The 24176-nt window shown below is 48.9% G+C and overlaps 1 protein-coding gene across 3 annotated transcripts in view; it reads right to left on the bottom strand.

Moving 5' to 3' along the window:
* Window positions 1-24176, bottom strand: part of LHPP (phospholysine phosphohistidine inorganic pyrophosphate phosphatase) — a 145271-nt gene that overhangs the window by 72907 nt on the left and 48188 nt on the right. Inside the window, exon 7 of one of the 3 annotated variants that reach the window (XM_074297122.1) lies at window positions 13912-14790. The exons of 1 other annotated variant lie outside the window; for it this stretch is intronic. In XM_074297122.1, the coding sequence (XP_074153223.1) occupies window positions 14709-14790 (82 nt within the window). In that variant the 3' untranslated portion in view covers window positions 13912-14708. Of the gene's footprint in view, window positions 1-13911; window positions 14791-18302; window positions 19937-24176 lie in introns of those variants that run through there. One more of the 3 variants, XM_074297123.1, reaches the window with a different exon arrangement.

Raw genomic sequence — 24176 nt, 5'->3', positions numbered from 1 at the left:
CACACCAGTAAATTTTGGGTGGAATTGTGAGTGGGCTCGATCATTTTAGAAAACCCTGTGTAATTGTGCTGTGATGAGAGCAACCAAAAGGTTCAAACTTCTGACCCAGATCTGCCAGAGCGGGCTCTGCTCCCAGGAAATCGGAGCCAGAAAGGAAGGGCCCGGTGCTCCAGGATGCTCTGAGAGGTGGCTCTTGGGGGAGCAGAGAAGCAGAAACAAAGTAGCTGCTTGTGGAGGAGGGAAGGGCCCAGCCGCAGGTGGCCCATGAGGGTGATGGAACGTCGGTGAGTCCTAAGAGACGATTACAGAAGCAGAAGTCATGTGGGGGAGAGCTGGGAAACCCCCGACCATCTGACTGAAGCACATAAAGGGAGCAGTGACAAACCCAAACCGAACTCTGCGCGATGCAAAGGAGGGAGCTCGGCCCCAGCTTTCTCCATCTTCCTCGGCCAAAGAGGTTCTGGAGAGGGTCTGCACTGGCCGATGACTTGCTTCCCCTCTCCTGCTGCTTTGGTTTTTAAAAAATGGTCCGCTTCATTGCTAAGTTGGGAAGGTGGGGGAGTGTGCTTGGAAATGAAGGTGTTTAAAAAAAAACAAAAAACTGAGATCAATAACAACTTTTTAATTAAAAGTTTTCCCTGTGTGAAACGCCAAGGATTATTCCCGGTCTTTTCTTCCAGCCCATGCTGAGGGGGGCTGTCTGTGACAACTAGGCCCACGTTAAGCCTCCTTTTCCATTTAATAAATAACACCAAAGTTGCCAAGTCCAGCCTCACACCTCAAAGAGCTTCTGGAAAAATTCAGCATTTGGTTGATCATTTATAGACCAAGAAATTGGGGACAAAGAGAAGTTTCCAGGAACTGACTTGCCGTTAAGCCTAATTGCTCTTGGCAGCAGAAATGGGGCCTGGTCTGTGCCCAGTCTCCTTGGGGCTTTCTCTCAGAGATGCAGTGGGAAGCCCCCCCCTCATGGGGAGCCGCGATTCTAAGCTGGAGTCCCAGAGTCACCACCCAGCACCAGCTCCGTGGCGCTGGGCAGGCCCTTGCTCATTTAGAAGCGAATTCGAGGGAACATTTGAAAAATGTCTAATTAATACTTTGAATCTGGGTTCTCCCTTTGAAGTCCAGCTCCGATGTCAGCTTCCCTCCCAAAATCTTCCCTGACGTCCAGAATTCCCCTGGCCCTTTGCCGCTACCTCTCTCATGCACTTATGCAATATTAGGTGTAAGAATTATTTGTATTTGCAGTAACTACAAAGAGAAAGAAGGAGAAGCAAAGCACGCAGAATTCAATACTGCATTATTACGACAACCAACCTGAGCCTTGGAGGAGAGGGACGACACCTGCCTCCTGCTCTTCCCTGCAGAAGTGGGGGCGATGGCTGTGGAATGCTGAATACACTGTCAGAATCGGCTGATCATAAGGTGAGTTGTGCTGAACTTTTTTTTCCCTTCTCCTTTTTGAAATCGTTGTTACAAGAGATGGTTTGTTAGACGCATTTGGAAATAGAGTATTTGAAGATGGGGGTGATGTCAAAACAAAAGCTACCAATAGTTTGTTTTTTTTTTTAATATAAAAGTGACCTTTTGTAAGAATTCTGATCAAATAGAGGCTTGATGAGACCGCACACTCCCCTCCTCCTCCCAGAGGAGTGATGGGGGTAGGAAATGAGACATATTTTTGGACTGTGTCCAGTGCAGCTCTGTGTTATATTTGTTACAAGAGTTTCATGCCTTTTTTTCTTTTCTTTTCTGGTGAAATAGGGAAAAAGGAAAGGAGGAAATAGATTTTAGTTATTTAAAAAATTAAATTAAAAATAAAGAGTTAGTGGCACAAAGTAGATACAGCACTGCCCCTGGAGCCAGAAGGATTTGAGTTTAAATCGGGGCCTAGACCCTGGGCCCAGCTGTGTGATCCTGGACAAGTCACTTGAGCTCAATTACTTCCCACTCCTCACCCCCTACTCCCCCCAAACAGTTATCTGGGTTGTTATCCCCTAGTGGGCTGTAAGCTGCATGAAGACAGAGCCCCTATCTCGCCTAAATTCTGCATCTCCCTTAGGTACATACAGTGGACATTTAACACTTTGATGGACAAATAACAAATGGAAGAACAGAACTGGTTGAGGGAGGGGGGGTGGCCGAGGTAAGAGTAGACAGTGACAGGCTCCTCCCCTCATCCCAGCCCCACTCCCAGCCTCCCCCCCATTCTTTGCCAGATGAGGGCCAGGGACCACTTTATAGCTCAGCGAGGGTCACGGCATCCAAATGGAAGAGATGGGAATAGACCCAAGCAGGCTGGCTGTGCGCTGCCGGACCAAACCTCCTCCCACTTTCAGGAGTCCCCAGGAAGCAGCAGAAGTGGCTGCTGGAGTGGTGGAGTCAACAACCCGGATTTAGAGGGTGGCTGGGCCCCTTGCTACCCACTATCTGGGTGCCCTGAGGCAAAGCCCCGATTTCTCTGGGCTGCCTCCCCTGCAGAATAAGCAGCTCGGACTCTGTGACCCTCGGCCCTTCTGGGCCTCTGTCTCACCCCCTCTGGGCCCGCCCTGTTCCTGTGCTCTCCACCCTCAGGTGGTCCAGTCACTATCCCTCTACTGAGTCCCTACAGTGCTCACTGTTAACATGCTCACCCGTCAGAAGTCAGGATATAAAGCTCTTTGTAAACCTCAGAGAGCACAGAAGCATCAGCTATCACCCCCCACCCCATCACTCCGGTTCTAGATGAGGAAGCGGAGGCACAAGGAGGATGCAGCCCTCCTGCACACAACAGTCAGGATACACTCTGGGGACCTCCCCAGAAGCCCAGCTTTACAGCTTTGGAGGGCTTGCCTCAGGTCAGTCCTGGGAAGTACGGGCGTACGTACGGCCTTGCTTGTAAACGAGGAGATCTCGCGGTATTTACCCCCTACTTCCCAGGACTGACCTGAGGAAAGCCCTTAACAGCTGTAAAACTGGGTTTCCATGGTCATAGCCTTACAGGTAAACGGCATGAAAGGATTCCTGCCCTCAAGGAGCTTACCTAGGAATGGGGCAGATAACAAATATACATAAAACACACAGAGCATAAACAAAAGTAATAAGCAGAAAAGGGTGTAAAATAGTTAACACAAGGCAGAGGGGGAGGGAAGACATAAGCGTTTGAGGAGGTCGGCTAAGGCTTCTGGCACAAGACAACAAAGTTGAATCTTAAAGGAGAGGACTGGGAGGCAGAGGCGAAGGGGAAGTATTCTAGGTGTGGGGGACAGCCAGGGCAAAGGCCTGGGTGATAGGAGATGGAGGAGCGGAGAGAGAGTCAGCCCGAGGAGAAGTGTCCGGTGAGGCCGGAAGGATGGATTGAGCCCAGCTGGGAAGGGCTCTGACTCCCACACTGATGACATTCATCCTAGGGAGCCCAGACCTAAGGCAGGTCATTAACTAAGGTCAGGAAGAACTTCTTAACCCAGTATAAGTCATCAGGCAATGGACAGATGACTCCTCACTGGGAATTCTTTAGCTCTTGTTTGGCCCCAGGTTAGACCAGATGTTCCCCTGGGGTCCCTTCCAACCCGAGACTCTGGGAAATATCATCTGTGTGCAAGGATGAAGGGAATATCTCCTTCTCTGAGGTCACAGAGCCCCGGACCTCACAGCCAAAAGGCTTCACTCAGAGACTTCAGTTTGGAAATGTTACATGATGCTGAGCAAAATATGCTCTGGAAAATTCGCTCTGTCCCTCTCCTTCTTCCCTTGGCTCAAATCCGCCTGTTTATGCTCATGCTGAGAGTTCTCTGTTAGAAGCTAAGACTGTGTGTGTGTGTGTGTGTGTGTGTGTGTGTGTGTTCCCATCCTTAGCACAAAGTCTGACAAACAATTTAACAAACACTGATCAATTCACTGCAAAGATGATGAATTCCTTAAGACCCATGGCTTCCAGAGTGTGCGCTGGGGAACGGGAATGGCCAGCCTCCCGCCACTTTGCTGTCCCTTCCACGGCCCAGAAGATGGCCCATTTGGGAGGGAGCCGGATGGATCCTTTGGGGGCCGGCGAACAGCCTTCGCTGGCCACGCAGCAGAAATCCACACATTCATTTCTTCCTCCCCATAATGAAAACTCAGGGCATTAGATGCATCAGCAGGCCAGGGCAGGGAGGCCAAGGATTCAGAGCGAGGGGAGATGGGAGGGAATGGTGACAATTAAATAAGAAAAAGGCATGAGAAGGACCCGCAGAGAGAAGGGCGGGAGAATCAGGACAGCGCTGCCGCTCTCGGGCTCAGTGTCTTACAGCGTCCTCCTACACGCGTGTGACAGCTCACGGCTCAGTCCTTCCACACCAAACCTAGGGCAGACTTTGGAAAACCGAGGCATGTGTGACCGACGAGCACAGTGAACAGACATCACCTTCTGTTCTTCTTTGTCCACGGAAGGGTCCACGTTTATTGTTAATTTGCTAAGCTCGTAGTGGAAAAAAGAAAGTTTACTATAAAACAACTGAAAAGATACCCATAAAATGTGCCAAGGACTCGTCTCAGTGGTAACTCCTATTACAGCTCTGTGACCTGCTACCCATGGGTAGCCTCTCTGAACCTCAGTTTCCATATCTGTAAATTAAGAGGGATGATGATCCCTCCTTCTTTTCCAACCTGGTCCCTGTGGGAAGTCTCTGTCATGCACCTTTCTAGCCCCTGCATTAATCTCAATCATGTCCCCAGAGGACCCGTCAGGGGCTCCTTTGTCCTACCATGAAGAATTCTGGAAGGTCTGCTTTTGAAAAGTGATGAAAGGGTCCAGGGAGCTGGGCGGCCAAGAGCCCCAAGCTGCGAGCCTCCAAGCAAAGCGGAAAAGCTGTAGAGCGTTCACTTCCTAATCTAAAGCCCTGATCTCTCCAAGGAATGGTTGTAGAGATGCCGCCATCTCACTTTCCTGACGGAGCTTGGGGCATCTTGGAGACCCCACTCAGCCCATCTTCCTTGGGTTACAGAAACTCCCTGAATTGGTCCAGTTCCTCCAGAAGCTTCCAAAATGGTTCTCTGGGGTCACCGCCAGCCACTAAAGTATTTCATTCATTTATTCATTCATTCAAGCAAATTGGCGGTGGTGTGCTCGGGATTCCTGGCCCAGGTGTGGGCGTATTATAGGATGTCCTTATTAAAATCACATATATATAATTATTATATATTATTTATACATTTATTAATATGTATTATTATATTTATTGTTATTGCTTTTATTTTGTAGTTCTTTCTCAGAGAAGCATCTACAACTCTGACTCACAGCTTAGCTTTGAGTAAGAACATAAGACTCAGAGCTGGAGGATCCCAGAGCTCTCTGGCTGAGGAGGCTGAGGTTCAGCCATTTGCCACAGATCAAACCGGTGGCAGAGATGTGATTCAAATCCAGGTCTTCTGACCCTAAATCCTGTGTTCCTTCCATTACCGCACCCTCCCTGTGTATCTTCCCTCAGAAGTATTTTCCCGAAGCTTTCTTTCTAAGGTACTTAGCTTACAGGTTCTCCAAGATATGTTCTGACTCTAAATGCCAGTGAAAAGATTGGCATTGACCCTATGGGTGGGGCCCAAACCACTGCATTTGGCTCTGGTGGCTTGCCTAGGCTGCAGACAGATGCTTTTCCCAGACCTGAGTTGAACAGGGCCTGTACACCTCCTTGCAGCAGTCAAAGCCACCGTGGGAAAACCGAGTTAAGTCCTCTGCACTTCATGTGAAGGAGAGAGCGAGCTCAGAAGTGGGGAGGTCGAGATTCTGAGCACGGGCGAGTGAGGACTTTGTCTTCCCCAAAGCTGAAGAGATGCTTGAGTTGTGTTATTGGCAAAGGCCCTGGAGTGGTTTGACATTTCCTTCTCCAGCTTATTTTGCAGAAGAGGAAACTGAGACAAAGAGGAATACATGGACTTTAAAGGCCATTATATCCCCCCTCCCCAAATAAAAGAAGGTCATAAATGGAATGTCAAACCCTGAGGATAATGGGCTGTAGCTACCTAGAGGAGGGCTGACACCTTCCCATGGTCCCAGAAATCTGCTTTTAAGGCTTGCTCCAACTTGAGCCTCCTGCTGCCTTTCCCACTGGTTATTCAGAGCTATCAGTACTTATTCTTTTCCTTTCCCCACCCTGACCGCTTTCCCCTCTGAGATAATCTCACTTCTCTAAATTTCATGACTCCACTCCCGCTTCCTGGCTTTTCTCCTCCTCTTCCTCCTGATTGTTCTTCAGTCTCCTTTGCTGGTCCATCACTCATATGTCGCCCTTTCCCCCAGTTGTAGAAGTTCCCTGAGCTTTGGTCCTGGGCCTCTCTTCATATTTGGTGATCCCATCGGACTCCATGGACACAATTATCTTCTCTGCTGATGACCCCCAGATCTATCTCTTCCTCCTCCTCTGAGCTTTTGTCTTTTATTACCAACTGCCTCCTGGCTATGTCAAACTGGAGGCCGGGTCCAAAACCACTCATCCCCTGCCATTCCACATTTGTCTGCTACTCTTGAGGGCATCGTCACAGTCTAGTTTTCCAGGCTGGTGACCCTGGTCTTATTTTCACCTCCCCACCCTCTCACCCCACGGATCCAATCATCTGCAAAGCACTCCCCATGTCTCCCTCTGCAATATCTTTTGCTTCCAACTCCTTGTCTTCACTGATTCGGGGCTGAAATATAAACTCCACCGATGAGCTTCATAATCTTGCCCCAAGCCATCTTTCCAGGTTCCTTGGCTATTATTCGTCCGGCCACCCCGACGTTGTTCCTAATCCTCCAAGGCTTCATCTCCTCCCTTAGACTCCCCCCTTCCTATCCTTACCTCCATCTCATGGACTCCCTATTTTCCTTCAAGACAAGGTTCAAGCAATACTTTCTATAAGAAGCCTTCCTTGTTTCCTGATTCTCTCCCTCCAATGACCTTTGATTTACCTATTTTCTTTGTATTTACAGGGTACAAATATACAAAAATATACAAAGAATATACAAACTATTATACTTCTATGCATTTATTATATTAATGTTTATTATATAGATTCAATGTATATATTTCTACATGACATGTATTTATTATTATTCTGCATATAAAAACTCAGAGACCTATATGTTTATCTACATAGATAATACACACGCATGTATCACATAATATCACACACATATAATATGTAATTCTGGACATTAGAAAGAATACATCACTGCGTTCTCTCCTGCCCTGGCAGATAACCTTCCTGGGGGCCGGGACTGGTTCACTTCTGCCTTGGTATCTATCCCCAGTACCCACCACTGTGCCGGGCACGGAGCCGCCACAAGTACTGGTTTTTTAACCCGGTGAACTCCCTTGCATTTATGTACACATAATATATTGTAGGATGTAAGTTCTTTGATTTGTCATTGTTGTGTATTCCCAGGGCCTAGCACAACTCTGGACACACAGTAGGGTCTTCAGAAATGCTCTGACTGGCTGGCTGACTAAGGGATTGAGCAGCAACTGCCTCCAGTGCATCAGGAAGAATTCATCTCAAGTGTCTCCCTGAAGAGAAAATGCAAACCTACACCTTCCTCCATCTTACCAGTTTTCCTCGGGGTGCCAGGCTCAGACATGGTGCCCAGCTGCTCAGTCTCTCTTGGCAGCTGGCATTTATTTGGGCGCCCTGCCTTTCTGGGAGAGGGTCTCTGGATATGATGGCAAAGGCAGAATGGAGCATCCCCTGCAGACTTGTGGAGCCGTCTGGGAGCTCTCTTTCTCCATAGACTGACCCCACATTCCCCCTCTGTGGTCTGCCTCTGAGCTACCCTATCACACATTTGTGCAAACAAAATTAGACGCCGGCTTGAGCTCCCAGAGCTTTTCTAAGACACCCTTTCATCTGGGCTGCCCGCGCTGACAGAGGAAACCGCCACGGAGAGCCACGTCTGGCCGAGCCACGGCTTGGCAGGGCCCCTCCCTGCCCTAAGAAGAATGGGCAAGGAGCCCCCGTTTCGCCTTGAACTCACAGACCTTTTCCCTGGAAGACTCGGGGGCAGCGTGATCATGATCATTTTAATGACACGACATTCCAGCTGTTGGGTTTGACTTCTGGGGTCACGGAACCTCCCTTTAAAAAAACAAAACCAGGAGGAGCCGGAGCCAGGGCTGCTGGTTGGGAAACTGCTGGAGAAAGAGCACGTTTGTGGTTCAGAAACCCAATTCCACATGCCAGCCTCCAGCTTTCCCCTCCAGAGGAAAACTCCCCGACTGCCCCCCAGTCCAGTCCTCCCAGAAGCACGGGTTCCTTCAAGCGGGCCTTGGCACCCACAAATGTCTGTTTGGTGATGGGAGGTTGGAGCCTGAATTCTCGCTCTCCATCTTGGGGGCCCGGGTGGCGGCGCGTTCACAAGATGTCAGCCCTGCGAGATCTCCAGGCTGAGAGTCAGCTTGACTGCCTGTGGCAGCTACAAATGATGGAGCCGACAGCCCCCCATCCTGCGTATGCATTAATCCGCAATCTAGCCTAACGGGGGCCTGAAATCAGCCCTAATGGACATGACCACAGTGGGGGGTCCCAGCATCCCAGGATGGCAGGTGTGGGCACTGGCCTGGGACAAATCTGCTCTGCCTGCCCCCCCCAAGGAGGCGATGATGATGATGATGATGATGATGGCACTGCTAAAGCCTCGGGGGGTCTCTCTACATCATCCCCAGGGATTCTCCCAGCACCCCTGGCTTAGGTCGGCTAGTGCGTTATTGTTACAATCGCATTATAGAGAAGGCCACATACAGATTACAGGACCACGTAAGATCACAACCTCGCCCAGGACTGGAAGGGACCTTTGAGTCCAACTCCTCATGAGGAGGTCAAGGGTCAGAGAGGGGAACTGGGTTGTGGGCTCAAGGTCACACAAGGAAGTAGCAAGGAGGACTCTGACCCCGCCCCTTCTCCTTTGAACCCCACTGGTGCCAAGAAAAGAAGGGGGGCCTGGGCTAACCAGTCCCGAGGAAGAATCTGTTCAATGGGAAATGCCATGGAGGCCATAAACTGGCATGTCGCATATTAAAAATCCATGAAATAATACGCCTGTACCAAAAAAGGACGCGAGAAAGGCCAGAGTCAAAGGAGAGTTGGATTTCTTTTACGGGACCCTTCCAGGATGCCTTGTACCCGAGCCACGAGCCCAGGGATGGCTGCCTCCATCCCGCCCAAAGCTCCACCCAGAAAGGCACCAATAGCGTTAGCGTGGAAGATCCCAGCGCCTTCTGACCCTGGGGAGTTCCGGCATCCGGCACAAAAGTTCAGCAGCTACATCCGGACACTGAGAGCAGCTCAAAGAGAAAGCTGGCCGAGCAGAGGGGCAGGGGGCTCGTGGGCCACCCATCCGCCCTGAGAACACTCGGCTCCAAAAGGCCCTCGGCTGGTGCAGACTCCATGGTCCACAACAGCAGCCTAAGAGCTAACCTAGGCAGCCAAGCACTGCGCCGAGCATCTCCCAGTCGTGATCTCATTTGAACCTTCCGATGACCCTGGGATAAGGGGCTGTTATTATCCCCATTTTACAGATGAGGAAACTGATACACAGAGGTTAAATGACTTGTTGAATCACCCAGCTAAAAAAAATGCTTTCCTTCTTTTAGTTCTTTTCTGTTTATCCCATTTATAGCTTGTTTTGTGTAAGTCAGTTTGCATGTTGTCTCTCCCATTAAAATAAACAGATAAATGAATGAATGAATGAATAAATAAATGAAATAAATTAACATAAATTCCTTGAGGGCAGGAAGGGTCTTTTACTTCCTTTTTGTACACAGGCCCCAGTGCTTAGCATGGGGCCTGGCACACAGTAGGCACTTAACGAACGTGTTGAGGCTGCATCAATTCAAAACAGTTCTCCTTCAGGGCCCAGCTTTCCACTGGGGACCTCGCGAAGCTGCTCCGCGGAGGGCAGACCCCCAGTTCACTCCGGAGCCAGCCGGAGGGTTTTTCCCCTGGCCGGCCCAGCCCGGGGTCACCTTCATGCCCCGATGAGGTATGGGAAGAAGAATTCAGTAGAACTGAACCTTATCCCTACCAAAACAAACCCGGGCCACGTGACCGAAATTCTTCAGATAACCCAGGTGAAAAGCACCTCCCTGCTCCCCACAGGCCCTGCCCCAAAGGTGCCCGGCCTGGCTTTTTAAGTGCTCTTGTTTCCAGCCCAGCTACTGAGTTTCCACTTGACCTTGGGGTGAGGTTTCAAGGAGAAAGAAGGGTGGAAGGGCTTAGCCACTGTTTACACAGCAAACCCACAAAAGGGGGGAGGAGGAGGGAGGGCATCGCTGGAAGTTGCTAGAAAATGTCCCCTCCCACTGGAAAAACCAAATGGGCCCCGCTGGCCCGGAGCAGGAAGCCGGCCCGGCCCTTCCAGCTTGCTGGCCACGGTCAGTAAATCAGCCCAGAACCAGCTCCCCCAGAGCGAGAGGGAGCCCCTGAATCCGACTTTCCAGCCATTGTTCCAGGCCCAGCTCCCTCCCCGCGGCCTTCCTTCTCCAGCTCCCGCTCATTTACCCGCGGCCGGCTGGCTGCAGGCCAGACGCGGGCCCAGCTGCTCCAGGGCTGGGGGCGTCCCGCCAGAGCCCAGCGGCCCCGACATGGGCCACGGGGCCCAAAGCCTCGGCGCCCTGGGCAACGGGCATCGGGAAGCTCTCTGGCGCCACCTCGTGGCTGCCCGCAACCAGCAGGCTGTGCCCAGAGCCGAGGGACAGGGCCCTAGCAGGCCGGCAAAGGGAGGGCCAGCCATCAGACAGAGACAGAGACAGAGACAGAGACAGAGACAGACAGAGACAGAGAAAGAGACAGAGACAGAGACAGAGACAGAGACAGAGACAGAGACAGACAGAGACAGAGAAAGAGACAGAGACAGAGAAACAGAGACAGAGACAGAGAAAGAGAAACAGAGACAGAGAAACAGAGACAGAGACAGAGAAAGAGACAGAGACAGAGAAACAGAGACAGAGACAGAGAAAGAGAAACAGAGACAGAGAAACAGAGACAGAGACAGAGAAAGAGACAAAGACAGAGAAACAGAGACAGAGACAGAGAAAGAGACAGAGACAGAAACAGAGAGACAGACAGAGACAGAGAAAGAGACAGAGACAGAGAAACAGTGACAGAGACAGAGAAAGAGACAGAGAGAGAGAGACAGAGACAAGAGAGAGATAGAGACAGAGACAGAAAGAGACAGAGAAACAGAGACAGAGAAACAGAGACAGAGACAGAGAAAGAGACAGAGAAACAGAGACAGAGACAGAGAAAGAGACAGAGAGAGAGACAGAGACAGAGAAAGAGACAGAGAGAGAGACAGAGACAGAGAAAGAGACAGAGAGAGAGACAGAGACAGAGAAACAGAGACAGACAGAGACAGAGAAAGAGACAGAGACAGAGAAACAGAGACAGAGAAACAGAGACAGAGATAGAGAAAGAGACAGAGAGAGACAGAGAAAGAGACAGAGAAACAGAGACAGAGAAACAGAGACAGAGACAGAGAAAGAGACAGAGAAAGAGAAAGAGACAGAGACAGAGAGACAGAGAAAGAGACAGAGACAGAGAAACAGAGACAGAGACAGAGAAAGAGACAGAGACAGAGAAACAGAGACAGAGACAGAGAAAGAGACAGAGACAGAGAAACAGAGACAGAGACAGAAAGAGACAGAGAAACAGAGACAGAGACAGAGAAAGAGACAGAGACAGAGACAGAGAAAGAGACAGAGACAGAGACAGAGAAACAGAGACAGAGAAACAGAGACAGAGACAGAGACAGAGAAAGAGACAGAGACAGAGACAGAGAAAGAGACAGAGACAGAGAAACAGAGACAGAGACAGAGAAAAAGACAGAGACAGAGAAACAGAGACAGAGACAGAGACAGAGAAAAAGACAGAGACAGAGAAACAGAGACAGAGACAGAGAAAGAGAGAGAGAGAAACAGAGACAGAGACAGAGAAAGAGACAGAGAGAGACAGGAACAGGAACAGAGAGATGTATTCACACATACAAATGCACCCAAGGAGATATGTGTATATTTGTGTGAGCGTACAGGAGTTCTGCATGACTTATACACAAGAGGTCCTCCCGCCTCTCAGGAGCCTCTCAGAGCCCTGATTTATAGATTCCAGCCCATTAGCCGCCCCAGGAGCCGCAGGCCTCTCCCCCGGCCCGGCTGCCCCCTCCAAGTCAAGAAAACAGGGGACAGGATGATGACACGGACGGGAAGGCGCAGCTTGAAGTGGCTGAAGTCGGAAGCGGCCGGGCCTGCGGCGGCTGCAGTTAATCCGCTAACCATTAACATCAACATTCAAATAAGTAAAATTCCACCTCTCCCATTAACCAGGTACAAGGAAGCTTCAGAAAGTATCTCCTGCCCAAAATAGCAGCGGTGACATTTCATCCGGCTCCCAGTGGCTTCTGCATCATTTTCCCGGGCACTAAAGCAGCGCGCTGTGGCTAGGTTTTTGTCCGTCCTTCTTCACTTACTGTCACTTCAGTCTTTCTGTCTCTTCATATTTGTCATTTCTTGAGGAACTATACTATCCACGGGCTCACAGGTACCATTTGTTCCCTTCCCTGTCACAATGTTTACGGCTAGAAAGGGATTAGAAGTCGCAGGTTCGTGGATTTCGAGGTCAAAGGCAGCTCAGGGGTCACCTTGTCCACTCCCACATTTTACAGAGGAAGAAATGGAGGCATCTTGAGAGAGGAGTCACCCAAGCTTCCACAGACAGAGGTCACTGGCGTGAAAACGTGAGCCAAACCGGGGGCTGCCCCCCCCCCAGTTCCAGGCTGCTCTTTGCAGAGTGCCTGGAGGTCCAAAGGGGGAAAGGCCGTGGCCAGGCCGAGACCAGCATTCCTCTGAGCCACATTTATCTTCCTACCAGAGCTTGGACTGGATCACACCTAAGTTCTCTCCCTTCCCCAGAGCCCCCACTTTGCTCTGCATGCAGCAGGAGCTACATAAATGATGTGTCTGCGGAACTGCTCTTCCCGTCCCTCAGCTCAAGGCTGATGCTGTGATTGTGGCTACGTTACACACGTGGCTTCCTGGCAACTTCCTCCGAACTGCTAACCGCACCAGGATCACTTCTCTCTGCATCTGCCCCCAAGCCCCCAATATTCCGGATGATGGCCGAGCATCTGATGGAGACGGGAGGAAAGAAGGCCGGGAGATACAACAAGAGACCGTGGAAAAGCTCTTGGGAAAGTCCGCACGTGACCGGGCCGGAGAAGCAAAGTGGGTCCCAAGAGCCGAGAGCAGGGGCTGCTAGGCCCAGGAGTCACCCCAAAGTGGGTCCCAAGAGCCAAGAGCAGGGGCTGCTAGGCCCAGGGTCACCCCCAAAGTGGGTCCCAAGAGCCAAGAGCAGGGGCTGCTAGGCCCAGGGTCACCCCCAAAGTGGGTCCCAAGAGCTGAGAGCAGGGGCTGCTAGGCCCAGGGTCACCCCCAAAGTGGGTCCCAAGAGCCGAGAGCAGGGGCTGCTAGGCCCAGGGTCACCCCCAAGTGGGTCCCAAGAGCCGAGTGCAGGGGCTGCTAGGCCCAGGGGTCGCCCCAAAGTGGGTCCCAAGAGCCGAGAGCAGGGGCTGCTAGGCCCAGGGTCATCCCCAAGTGGGTCCCAAGAGCCGAGAGCAGGGGCTGCTAGGCCCAGGAGTCGCCCCAAAGTGGGTCCCGAGAGCCGAGAGCAGGGGCTGCTAGGCCCAGGGGTCGCCCCCAAGTGGGTCCCAAGAGCCGAGAGCAGGGGCTGCTAGGCCCAGGGGTCGCCCCCAAGTGGGTCCCAAGAGCCGAGAGCAGGGGCTGCTAGGCCCAGGGGTCGCCCCCAAGTGGGTCCCAAGAGCCGAGAGCAGGGGCTGCTAGGCCCAGGGTCATCCCCAAGTGGGTCCCAAGAGCCAAGAGCTGGGGCTGCTAGGCCCAGGAGTCGCCCCAAAGTGGGTCCCGAGAGCCGAGAGCAGGGGCTGCTAGGCCCAGGGGTCGCCCCCAAGTGGGTCCCAAGAGCCGAGAGCAGGGGCTGCTAGGCCCAGGGGTCGCCCCCAAGTGGGTCCCAAGAGCCGAGAGCAGGGGCTGCTAGGCCCGAGGTCACCCCCAAAGTGGGTCCCAAGAGCCAAGAGCTGGGGCTCGCTGTCTACAGCCCACATCAAGCTGTCCCTGCTAGGCCAGGGGTCACCTTCCCCACCTTTCTCCCTGTCCTCCAGTCAGCCCTGCGGGGCCCTCAGAAACATCCTCCCCACTTTTTAAAAACAGCCTTGGCTCTGCCTGTGTCCTCGCCACTGGAACATAAGGCCCTGAAGGGCAGAAACTCTTCCCTCCCTTATCCCCAGCACCTAGGACAGTGCCGGCCCCGGATTTTCTGGGAGACCGGGCTTCTTCTCATGTTCTGTCTACAGTTCATTAGTTGCCATAAGGAGGAAATAGGAGGGGGGCAGAAGGGGCTGGGGAACGACATTACGTCAAGGTCAACAGAGGGAAAGGACATGGTTACTTCCTGTTTTTAAAGAGGAAAAGAAGTCTGTGTCTGTAGCAGTTCCTCACTGTGGCAAGGACCTGGAGCCGGAGGGGCTGCCCACCAGGGATGGCTCAGTGGTTGGGATACTCGGACATAATGGAACATTATTGGGCTGTGAGAAATGACGGGCCGGCAGAACTGGGAGAAACCCAGAAAGACCCGGCTGAGCTGAGGGACGTGAGCAGAGCTGGGAGGATGCTGCACACGGGAACAGCCACGATCCCCTGAGACAGACGAGGCTCTTCTCAGCAACCCAAGGATCCAAGACGATTCCAAAAGGCTCTTGACGGAAAGTGCCCTCCACATCCGGAGGAGGAACTGTGGAGACTGTGGGTCAAAGAAGACAATTTTCGCGGGTTTTTGTTTTATACTTTTTCCTTTTATGATTCTTCTTTCACCACTTGACTAATATGGAGTGTACACAACCTAGATCAGACTGCTTGCTGTCTTGGGCTGGGGCGGGGAGGGGAAAGGAAGGAGAAGGAAACCCTTACAAAAATGAATGCTGAAAACCATCTTTACGTGTAACTGAAAAGAAAAGAAAATGCTTTTAAGTGGAGAATCTCTCTGTGTCGTGGCTAACTGAAGCCTTCCCCTTACATTTGCTGTCTCTGACACTGGGGACCGGGCCACACCGAGGACGCCATTTAAAGTCTCAGGGCTTCCACAGACAGAAAATGTGAATCCCCGCTGGGGATCCCAGATCTGAGGCTCCCCTCCCTTCCAGGCCACTCTTTGCAGGGCCCCGGAGTGACTTAAGGTGATCTCAAAGGCTCTAATTGGCAGAGAAGGTGCCGACTGACACTAACTTGGGCGGGAATTTCCTCATCTGGCAAATCCCTATAAAGAAATAGCAGGATCGGGGCCGCTAGGGGGCGCAGTGGATAGAGCACCAGCCCTGAATTCAGGAGGATGCGAGTTCAAATATGATCTCAGACACTTACCACTTCCTAGCTGTGTGACCCTGGGCAAGTCACTTAACCCCAGCCTCAGGGAAAAAAAAAAATAGCAGGATCACACGACAATAAGGATTTTACTTGTTTTGTTGTTGTTTGCTTTTTTTTTTTTCTTTCTTTCTCATTTTTTTCCCTTTTGATCTGATTTTTCTTGTGCAACACGATAACTGTGGAGATGTGTATGGAAGAATTGCACAGGTTTAACATATATTGGGGAGGGGATGGGGAGAAGGGAGGAGAAAAAAATTTTGCAACAGGGTTTGGCAAGGGTGAACGTTGAAAACGATCTATGAGTGTTCTGAAAATAAAAAGCTTTAAAAAGAAGAAAAACAAAATCCAAAAGTAGCAGGCCCAGTGGTTATCCTTAATAGTTTAAAATGTGTTGAAATCTCTATTTTACTTTATGAAACTGCATGAGGAAAGCAAAAGAAACCTCTTCCTCCTCATTCGGGACCCTCGGAGGCGCAGGGATCTGCCCAAGTCCAGGAGGCCGGCAGGTGGTCTGGAGCCCACTCTTTCCGCTCCCCTCCCCCAAACCTGGGTGAGAACACGGGGCCTCCTGCAGCCTGGGTGTGTCCAGGCCGAAGCACATTTCTAATGGAGCTGAAATGGGTCGGGCAGCTTTGTTTACCAGGCAACCCGATGATTCACTCTTTCTTACAGATAAGCCTGAGTCTGGGCCAAGCCCCGGCCTTCTCCAGTGACAGGGCCGGCCCAAGGTCAACACCGCAAAGTGGGGTGAACAAAGACCCTGGAGCGGCGTCCGGGCCGGACCTTCCGAGGGACCAGCGACGTCACCAGAGGTGTCCGGACCTGTGGGAGAATTGGATTTAAAGCTGACTGGCCACAGCCTGGGACACCGTGGATGACCATGGAGGCTTCCACGACTGATTGAGCTACAAGCGCTTCTACCCCATTCGCGGCCGTCAGAACAGACCTCTCATCCGCCATTCATCTTCACCCAGAAGGAGCAGACACCCCCTAAGCCACCGGTGGGGACGAGACCCCCAGGGGTTACCAGGGTACAGCCCCTGGGCCCGCTCCAGCTTCTTGGAGACACTGGTGAGGGTTGAGTGAAGATGGCACCAGAGATGGACGGGCAGACCTCACCCCAGAGGGACCGGTTCTCCTGAACCCCTGCAAACCCCTCCCCCTCCCCCCCCCCCTGTGACCCATCATTGGAACGAGCTCCACCTTTCACTCTCCCCTGTGGCTGACCCCTCTGTTCAATCACAACATTTCTTAACCCTCCACTAGACCAAGCATCATCACAATGATCTGAGTTCAAATCCTGCCTCAGACAGGGGGAACGGCAGGAAAGTCACTTTAGCCATCTCATCCTAAGTGTTCTCATCTGTAAAATGTGCATAAGTGGGTTACTGCAAGAATCAGGCGCGATGACGACCACAAAGTGCTTGGGAGACTTACGGGGCCCAAGAGGAGCTTCAATGGCTTGTGTCAGAGCCCCTGGCAGCAGGGAGAGTGCCCCCTATCGGGGATACCCCGAGGCAGAGACAAGGGAGGGAATCTGGACCCTGGAGCAGAAGGTGGGGGCAGAAACGAGCAACCAGAGATTCCAAGGGCCCAGCAAGGGGTAAAGGGATGGAGGTAAGAGGTGGGGTCTCCTGCTGGGAGCAAAGGAAGGGGGGGTCAGACAGAGAGATGGCACTATGCTTCCTGAGGGAGTTTGCCATTGATTCTGAAAAGATTCACAGGGCACCCCCCGATGAGCGGGAAGGGGGTCACCTGAGAACAGTCATCCCAGCTCACCCCTCCCTCCTTTCTCTTTCTTTCTTTCTTTCTTTCTTTCTTTCTTTCTTTCTTTCTTTCTTTCTTTCTTTCTTTCTTTCTTTCTTTCTTTCTTTCTTTCTTTCTTTCTTTCTTTCTTTCTTTCTTTCTTTCTTTCTTTCTTTCTTTCTTTCTTTCTTCTTTCTCTCTTTCTCTCTTCTTTCTCTCTTTCTCTCTTTCTCTCTTTCTTTCTCTTCTTCTCTTTCTCTTTCTTTCTTTCTTTCTTTCTTTCTTCTCTTCTTTCTTTCTTTCTTTCTTTCTTTCTTTCTTTCTTTCTTCTTTCTTTCTTTCCTCCCTCCCTTTCTTTCTTTCTTTCTTTCTTTCTTTCTCTTTCTTTCTTTCTTCCTTTCCTTCTTTCTTTTTCTTTCTTTCTTCCTCTGCTTTCTTTTTCTTTCTTTCTCTCTTTTTCTCTTTTCTTTCTTTCTTTCTCTTTCTTTCTTTCTTTCTTCCTCTTTCTTTCTTTTCTTTCTTTCTTCCTTTCCTTCTTTCTTTTTCTTTCTTTCTTCCTCTGCTTTCTTTTCTTTCTTTCTCTCTTTTTCTCTTTCTCTCTTTTTCTTTCTTTCTTTCTTCTTTCTTTCTTTCTTTCTTTCTTCTTTCTTTCTTTTTTTCTTTCTTTCTTTCTTTCTTTCTTTCTTTCTTTCTTTCTTTCTTTCTTTCTTTCTTCCTTTCCTTCTTTCTTTTTCTTTCTTTCTTCCTCTGCTTTCTTTTTCTTTCTTTCTCTCTTTTTCTCTTTCTCTCTTTTTCTTTCTTTCTCTTTCTTTCTTCCTCTTTTTCTTTTCTTTCTTTCTTCCTTTCCTTCTTTCTTTTTCTTTCTTTCTTCCTCTGCTTTCTTTTTCTTTCTTTCTCTCTTTTTCTCTTTCTCTCTTTTTCTTTCTTTCTTTCTTTCTTTCTTTCTTTCTCTTCTTTCTTTCTTTTCTTTCTTTTCTTTCTTTCTTTCTTCTTTCTTTCTTTCTTTCTTTCTTTCTTTCTTTCTTTCTTTCTTTCTTTCTTTCTTTCTTTCTTTCTTTCTTTCTTTCTTTCTTTCTTTCTTTCTTTCTTTCTTTCTTTCTTTCTCTTCTTTCTTTCTTTCTTTCATTTTTATTCATTAATGCTTAGTCTTGTTCTCTTCCCAATGGGCTTGGTCAACATTCTGCTAAATAACCCCCTGTCTAGATTTACTAAATGGGAGAGAAGGATGATTGGTCTTTTTTTTTCCTACCTAAATTTTCCCTTCTGTCATGTTCTACAGCAGCTGTTTCTTTGTCTCCATGATTTATTTACTAAGACTTCCTCCCCTCTTCCCTTTTAAATTTGACCTCTGGGACTCTGGTCTCAGAGAACATCCTTTCATTCTCTCCTTCCTCTGGCCACTATTCTATTTTCTTTCTGTCTCTCTCTCTATCTCTGTCTGATTCTGTCTCTTTCTCTGTTTCACTCTGTCTCTGTCTTACTCTATTTCTCTGTCTCACTTTGTCTTTTACTTTGTCTTTATCTCTCTGTCTCTGTCTCTCTCTGTCTCCTATTTCTTTCTATCTTTCTTTTTATCTTTCTCTCTGTCTTTCTCCCTGTTTCTCTCTAACTCTCTCACTCTGTCTCTTTCTCTATCTCACTCTGTCTGTCTGTCTTTCTTTCTCACTCTGTCTGTCTCTGTCTGTCTCTCTGACTCTGTCTAATTCTGTGTCTCTCTGACTTTAATTCTGTGTCTATCTTTCTGTCTCTGTCTCTGTGTGTATGTGTCTCTCCATCTCTTTTTCCTCTGGTCTCTGCCACTGATGAAAGGAGTTGTCTGAGGCTCCTGGTGGCTCCCACATGTGTCCAGTGAAGGATAAATGGCCTCAAAGCCAACAGGAAGAGCCGAGAAATAAGACATTTGTGTAAACTGCAGAGGCCAGGAATAGCTCGACCGTTTAAGTGTGTTTCCATCACGGGCTCTGCTCAAATTCATCCGGGCTACGTCCATCTGGATTAAACTAGACTCAGAGGCGCTGACCCGAGTTTGTTTTAAAATGTTGCAGAGGGAAACCTGCTTTTTCTCTCCTGCTGCTGTCCCGCTGACTCGCCTCCCCGGGCCCTCCCCGGCCCAGGACGCTCCAGGCGCTCCTCGTATGCCCGTCCTCCAGGGGAAGCGGGGAGCTTTCTGGGCCTGATGTCAGAGGACCCCAGCTCAGGCCCCGTTCTTTGACTTAGTACTTGGGTGGTCTTAGTTCTTTTCATTTCTTTTATTTCTAGGTGATTTTTCTACACTCAGTGTTACATATTTCCATAGGAATCATGCGGGAGAAATCTGAACAAAAGGGAAAAAACTACAAGAAAGAAAAAACAAAGGGGAAAAGAGGGGGAAAGTTTAGGCTTTGAACTACCTTTAGTCTCCATAGTTCTCTCTCTGGATGCAGTTGGCATTTTTCATTCTAATTCTACTGGAGCTGTCTTCAATCATCTCATTGTTGAAGAGGGCCAAGTCCATCAGAATTGATCATCATATAGTATTGTTGTTGAAGTACACAATGATCTCCTGGTCCTGCTCACTTCACTCAGCATCAGTTCCTGTCAGTCTCTCTGGGCCTCCCTGAAATCATCCCGCTTGTCGTTTCTTACAGAACAATAATATTCCATCACATTTATATACCATAACTCATTCAGTCATTCCCCAGCTGACGGGTGTCTGCTCAGTCTCCAGTTCCTTGCCACTACACAAAGGGCCGCCACAGACATTTCTGCACACGTGGGTCGTTTCCCCTCAGTTTCTTCACCTATAATAAGGAGGACATTGGACTGGATGACTTCCAAGGTCCTTTCTAAAGCCAAACCATGGTCCCACAAAGCCAGGTCCCTTCTGGATCTAGACCCAGTGAAGTTAGGAGTCTGTGGGGCCAAGCCCAGACTCCAAAAAGACTCCTGGTCAGCTAAGAATCTATTAGAACAAAAGGCAAAGGAGTGGTCAGGGCTGCCCCCTTAGTGGTCCCTGAAGTTCTCACTTTTCTTAGCAATGTCCCTAGGACTTCTCAACAACTTCTTCAGATGAGCGCGGTGCTCCCAGACAACAAAGCAACCATCATGGCGGCCAATACTAACCCCATCCTTCAGAGGTGGAGTCACTATATTGAGGGGGAACGTAGAGCCAGGTCCTCAAATGCACCTCTACATTTTACAAGGAGGGAAACTGAGGCTCAAAGAGCGTGGTATGCTGAAGGCTGCTCAGCAAAGAAGGAAGGAAGGTTAGAGCCTATCTCTTGTAGTTCCCAATCTAGTGATCTTCCACAAAGCCCTTCTAGTGACACTCCAGCCCTGTAACTTCTGCTGATTTGTGCTTTTGATGGACATATTCAGTTCTGATAAGAGTGTTAAAATTTCCCTAATGCTACTGTCTACATATGCATTTTTTCTTTGGGGTTTTAAATTTAATTTTTTAAGCTCCCAACAATTTATTTTCTTTCCCTCCCACCATTGGAAAAAGAAAAAAATAAAACAACTTAAAACAATTATAGACAGCTGAGCAAAATAACTACATTAATAAATTCCCATTTATGTGATGGACTTGGCTCTTCTCAACAATGTGATGATTTAAGACAATTCCAATAGGCTTGGGATGGAAAATGCATCCACATCCAGAGAGAGAATATGGAGACTGAATGGGGATCGAAATATAATCTTTTCACCTTTTCGGTTTGTTTGTTTTCTTTCTCGTAATTTTTTCCCTTTTGGTTTTATTTTTCTTGCAAAACATGACAAAAAGGGAAATATGTTTAAAAGAATTGCACATGTTTAACCTGTATCAGATTGGTTGCTATCTTGGGGAAGGGGAAGGTAAAGGAGGGAGGGAGAAAAATTTGAACGGTCTTACAAAAATGAATGTTGGAAACTATCTTTATATGTATTTTAAAAATAAAATAGTTTTGAAAAGAAAAATATTCAAAATCAAAAATAAGTAGGTAAGTAGGTAGATAGATAGATGGATGAATAGATAGATGGACAGACAGAAAAGAAGGAAGGAAGGAAGGAAGGAAGGAAGGAAGGAAGGAAGGAAGGAAGGAAGGAAGGAAGGAAGGAAGGAAGGAAGGAAGGAAGGAAGGAAGGAAGGGAGGGAGGGAGGGAGGGAGGGAGGGAGGGAGGGAGGGAGGGAGGGAGGGAAGGAGGGAGGGAGGGAGGAAGGAAAGAAAGAAAGAAAGAAAGAAAGAAAGAAAGAAAGAAAGAAAGAAAGAAAGAAAGAAAGAAAGAAAGAAAGAAAGAAAGAAAGAAAGAAAAGAAAGAAAGAAAGAAAGAAAGAAAGAAAGAAAGAAAGAAAGAAAGAAAGAAAGAAAGAAAGAAAGAAAGAAAGGAAGAAAGAAAGGAAGAAAGAAGGAGAAGAAAGGAAGGAAGGAAGAAAGGAAGAAAGAAAGGAAGAAAGAAAGGAAGAAAGAAAGAAAGAAAGAAAGAAAGAAAGAAAGAAGAAAGAAAGAAAGAAAGAAAGAAAGAAAGAAAGAAAGGAAAGAAAGAAAGAAAGAAAGAAAGAAAGAAAGAAAGAAAGAAAGAAAGAAAGAAGAAAGGAAGGAAGAAAGGAAGGAAGAAAGAAAGGAAGAAGAAAGAAAGAAAGAAAGAAAGAAAGAAAGAAAGAAAGAAAGAAAGAAAGAAAGAAAGAAAGAAAGAAAGAAAGAAAGAAAGAAAGAAAGAAAGAAAGAAAGAAAGAAAGAAAATTCGTTCCCACAGTGGTTCTGGCCCAAAGCCTCCCTCTCATTCTGTCTGTTAGCTGGGTCTCGAGTGGGGCTGCCTCCTTGTCACCAGACTCCCGGCAGGGCAGTTGGTCACTGCACGGAGGAGAGTTTTTAAGTCTTTTAAAAGGATTTGGTTTTGATGAAAAGGTTGTGACTGTCCTTCTGACCTTCTCATCCCACCGCATCCATTCCTCCCTGGGTTCTTGGCCCTCTCTGAAGCCGTCCCTTTTAATATTAAGAGAGAACCTCCCTGAGACTCCTACAGCAGAACTCGCTCAGCCACTCCTGCCGGACGGACACAGTTTTAGTGTTGGGGGCTAGCTTCCCGTCGCTCCCTGGAAGAGCCATTCCCACAGGGGATCCCGCTCTTGGTTATCATGGCTGTCACCGATGGCGTCTCTAGCCTCCCTGCATCAGATCTGTGATTTCCCGGGGGGAGCAACTATGCTCTTTGCCTTTGTAGCTCAGCCCTCCCAACAGTGCCTGGAAAGAGTAGGCCCTTAGTCAACATTTACTGACAGAACAATCTAAGGCCTTCATTAAGACAAACTTACTGGAAAGGCCGGCGCTGCGGTAAGAGACGATGAATTAGATGAAGTCCTCAGATCCTAAATTTGGAGACAGAGGAATCTCCAAAGCCATCCGGCCCAACCTTCCATTTTACAGAAGAATCAGGATGTGGGTGGGGCTCGTCCAATAATGTAATGTGTCACGTCAAATAGACTATTATTGTATTAATAATAACGTGTAATTGTATATACTATGTATCACATCATTGTAATAGAAATACTGTAACACTATGTGTATCGGGCGGCTGGGTGGCCCAGGGGATAGAGCACCAGCCCTGAAGTCAAGAGGATCTGAGTTCAAATCCAGTCTCAGACACGTAACATTTGCTGGCTATGTGACCCCGGGTAAATCGCTTGACCCCTTGCCTCAGCAAAAATTTTAAAAAATACTATCTGCATTAGGTAGGTCTGTATGACATAGACATGCACATCCATTCAGCCCAGAATCCTGTTTTGGCTGAGACGGCACTCAAATTCTCCGAAAGCTTTTATTTGGAATTATCTGCACAAATCATTTATTCCCGGCCTTAACGCTGGCTCAGAAGGCGCTGCCAGGCTGATCCCGCGGCCTCCCCCACGTCCCTCCTCATTCTCAGGGCCTGTGATCCTGGAAGGGCGGCGTGGGACGTCAAGGGCACTGTGCCCTACGGGGGCGCTGGATAGCCTCAAGTGCTTCAGGGGCTCAGACTCTGGACTTTACCCTGAATGGGGCCATTGGTGAGACCCCAGAAAGCAGCTTCTGCCCACTCAGACGGCGGAGAGCTGAGGGCGGACGGGAGCAGCTATGCTTGGGACAGAAAGAGAACGGCTGGCATTTATATTCACAATAACAATCAGCTTTCAGGTTTACAAAATGCTTTAAAAATAGGACCCTCACCACAAGCCTGGGAAGGAGAAGGCATTTACAGAGCACCTACTATGTGCTAGGTACGGGGCCAAGTGTTTTATAAATATTATAAATATCATTGGTCCTATTATAATGCCCTTTTTAAAGATGAGGAAACTGAGGCAGACAGAGGTAAGGGACTGGTCCAGGGTCACACGGCCAGTAAGTGTCTGCAGTCACATCTGCACTCAAGCCTTGACTTTGGGGTCTAAGCCATGCTCTCCAGCTATGAAAAACCCACAAGCATTTTGCTCCAGCCAGACCTGTATCTGTATTTAAGTGTCTTGTGTCCTTCTCCTGTCGGGCTGCCTCATCGAGTGCCCGTGTTACTGGGGACGGCCCAAGAGCCCCCTCGGCCAGGTCCGCGACCCTTCCCAGAACAGGTGACAGTTCCGGGGAGAAAGCGGAATGTTCTGTCACCAAATAAGTGACAAAAATTAGCCACCGCTCCTAGGAAAGCCCGGAGTGAACGGCGCCAGTGCTCTGGGTTTGTTTTGGGGAGGGATGCCCTTTTCCTGCTTGTGGATTGTAATCTTCTTCTCAATTACCTAATACCCATCAAACCCCTGCATTCCCAGCAAGCACTCGATTTCCCCAATGCTTTTCCCGGTAATAATGGAGCAATGATTTCCAGATGGAAGAAGATAACGATTTATCAATTCCCCAGGCCCCCAAATTCACACGGATATTGCGAACCAAAACTTAAAACCTCTCCCCCAAATATCCCACATTTCCAGGAGAGCCCAACGTTCCACAGTGTGTCTCGGTCTGTCGAGACGACATTACCTGGCAAGAGTCTATTAATAGAAGCAAAAAGAAAAGAAATCCTAAATTATTTTATATTTAG

This window comes from Sminthopsis crassicaudata, chromosome 2, assembly GCF_048593235.1.
Source record: "Sminthopsis crassicaudata isolate SCR6 chromosome 2, ASM4859323v1, whole genome shotgun sequence".
Taxonomy (NCBI): Eukaryota; Metazoa; Chordata; class Mammalia; order Dasyuromorphia; family Dasyuridae; genus Sminthopsis; species Sminthopsis crassicaudata.
Note: the sequence above shows the minus strand (reverse complement) of the source record. Positions and strands in the feature narration are given on the sequence as shown.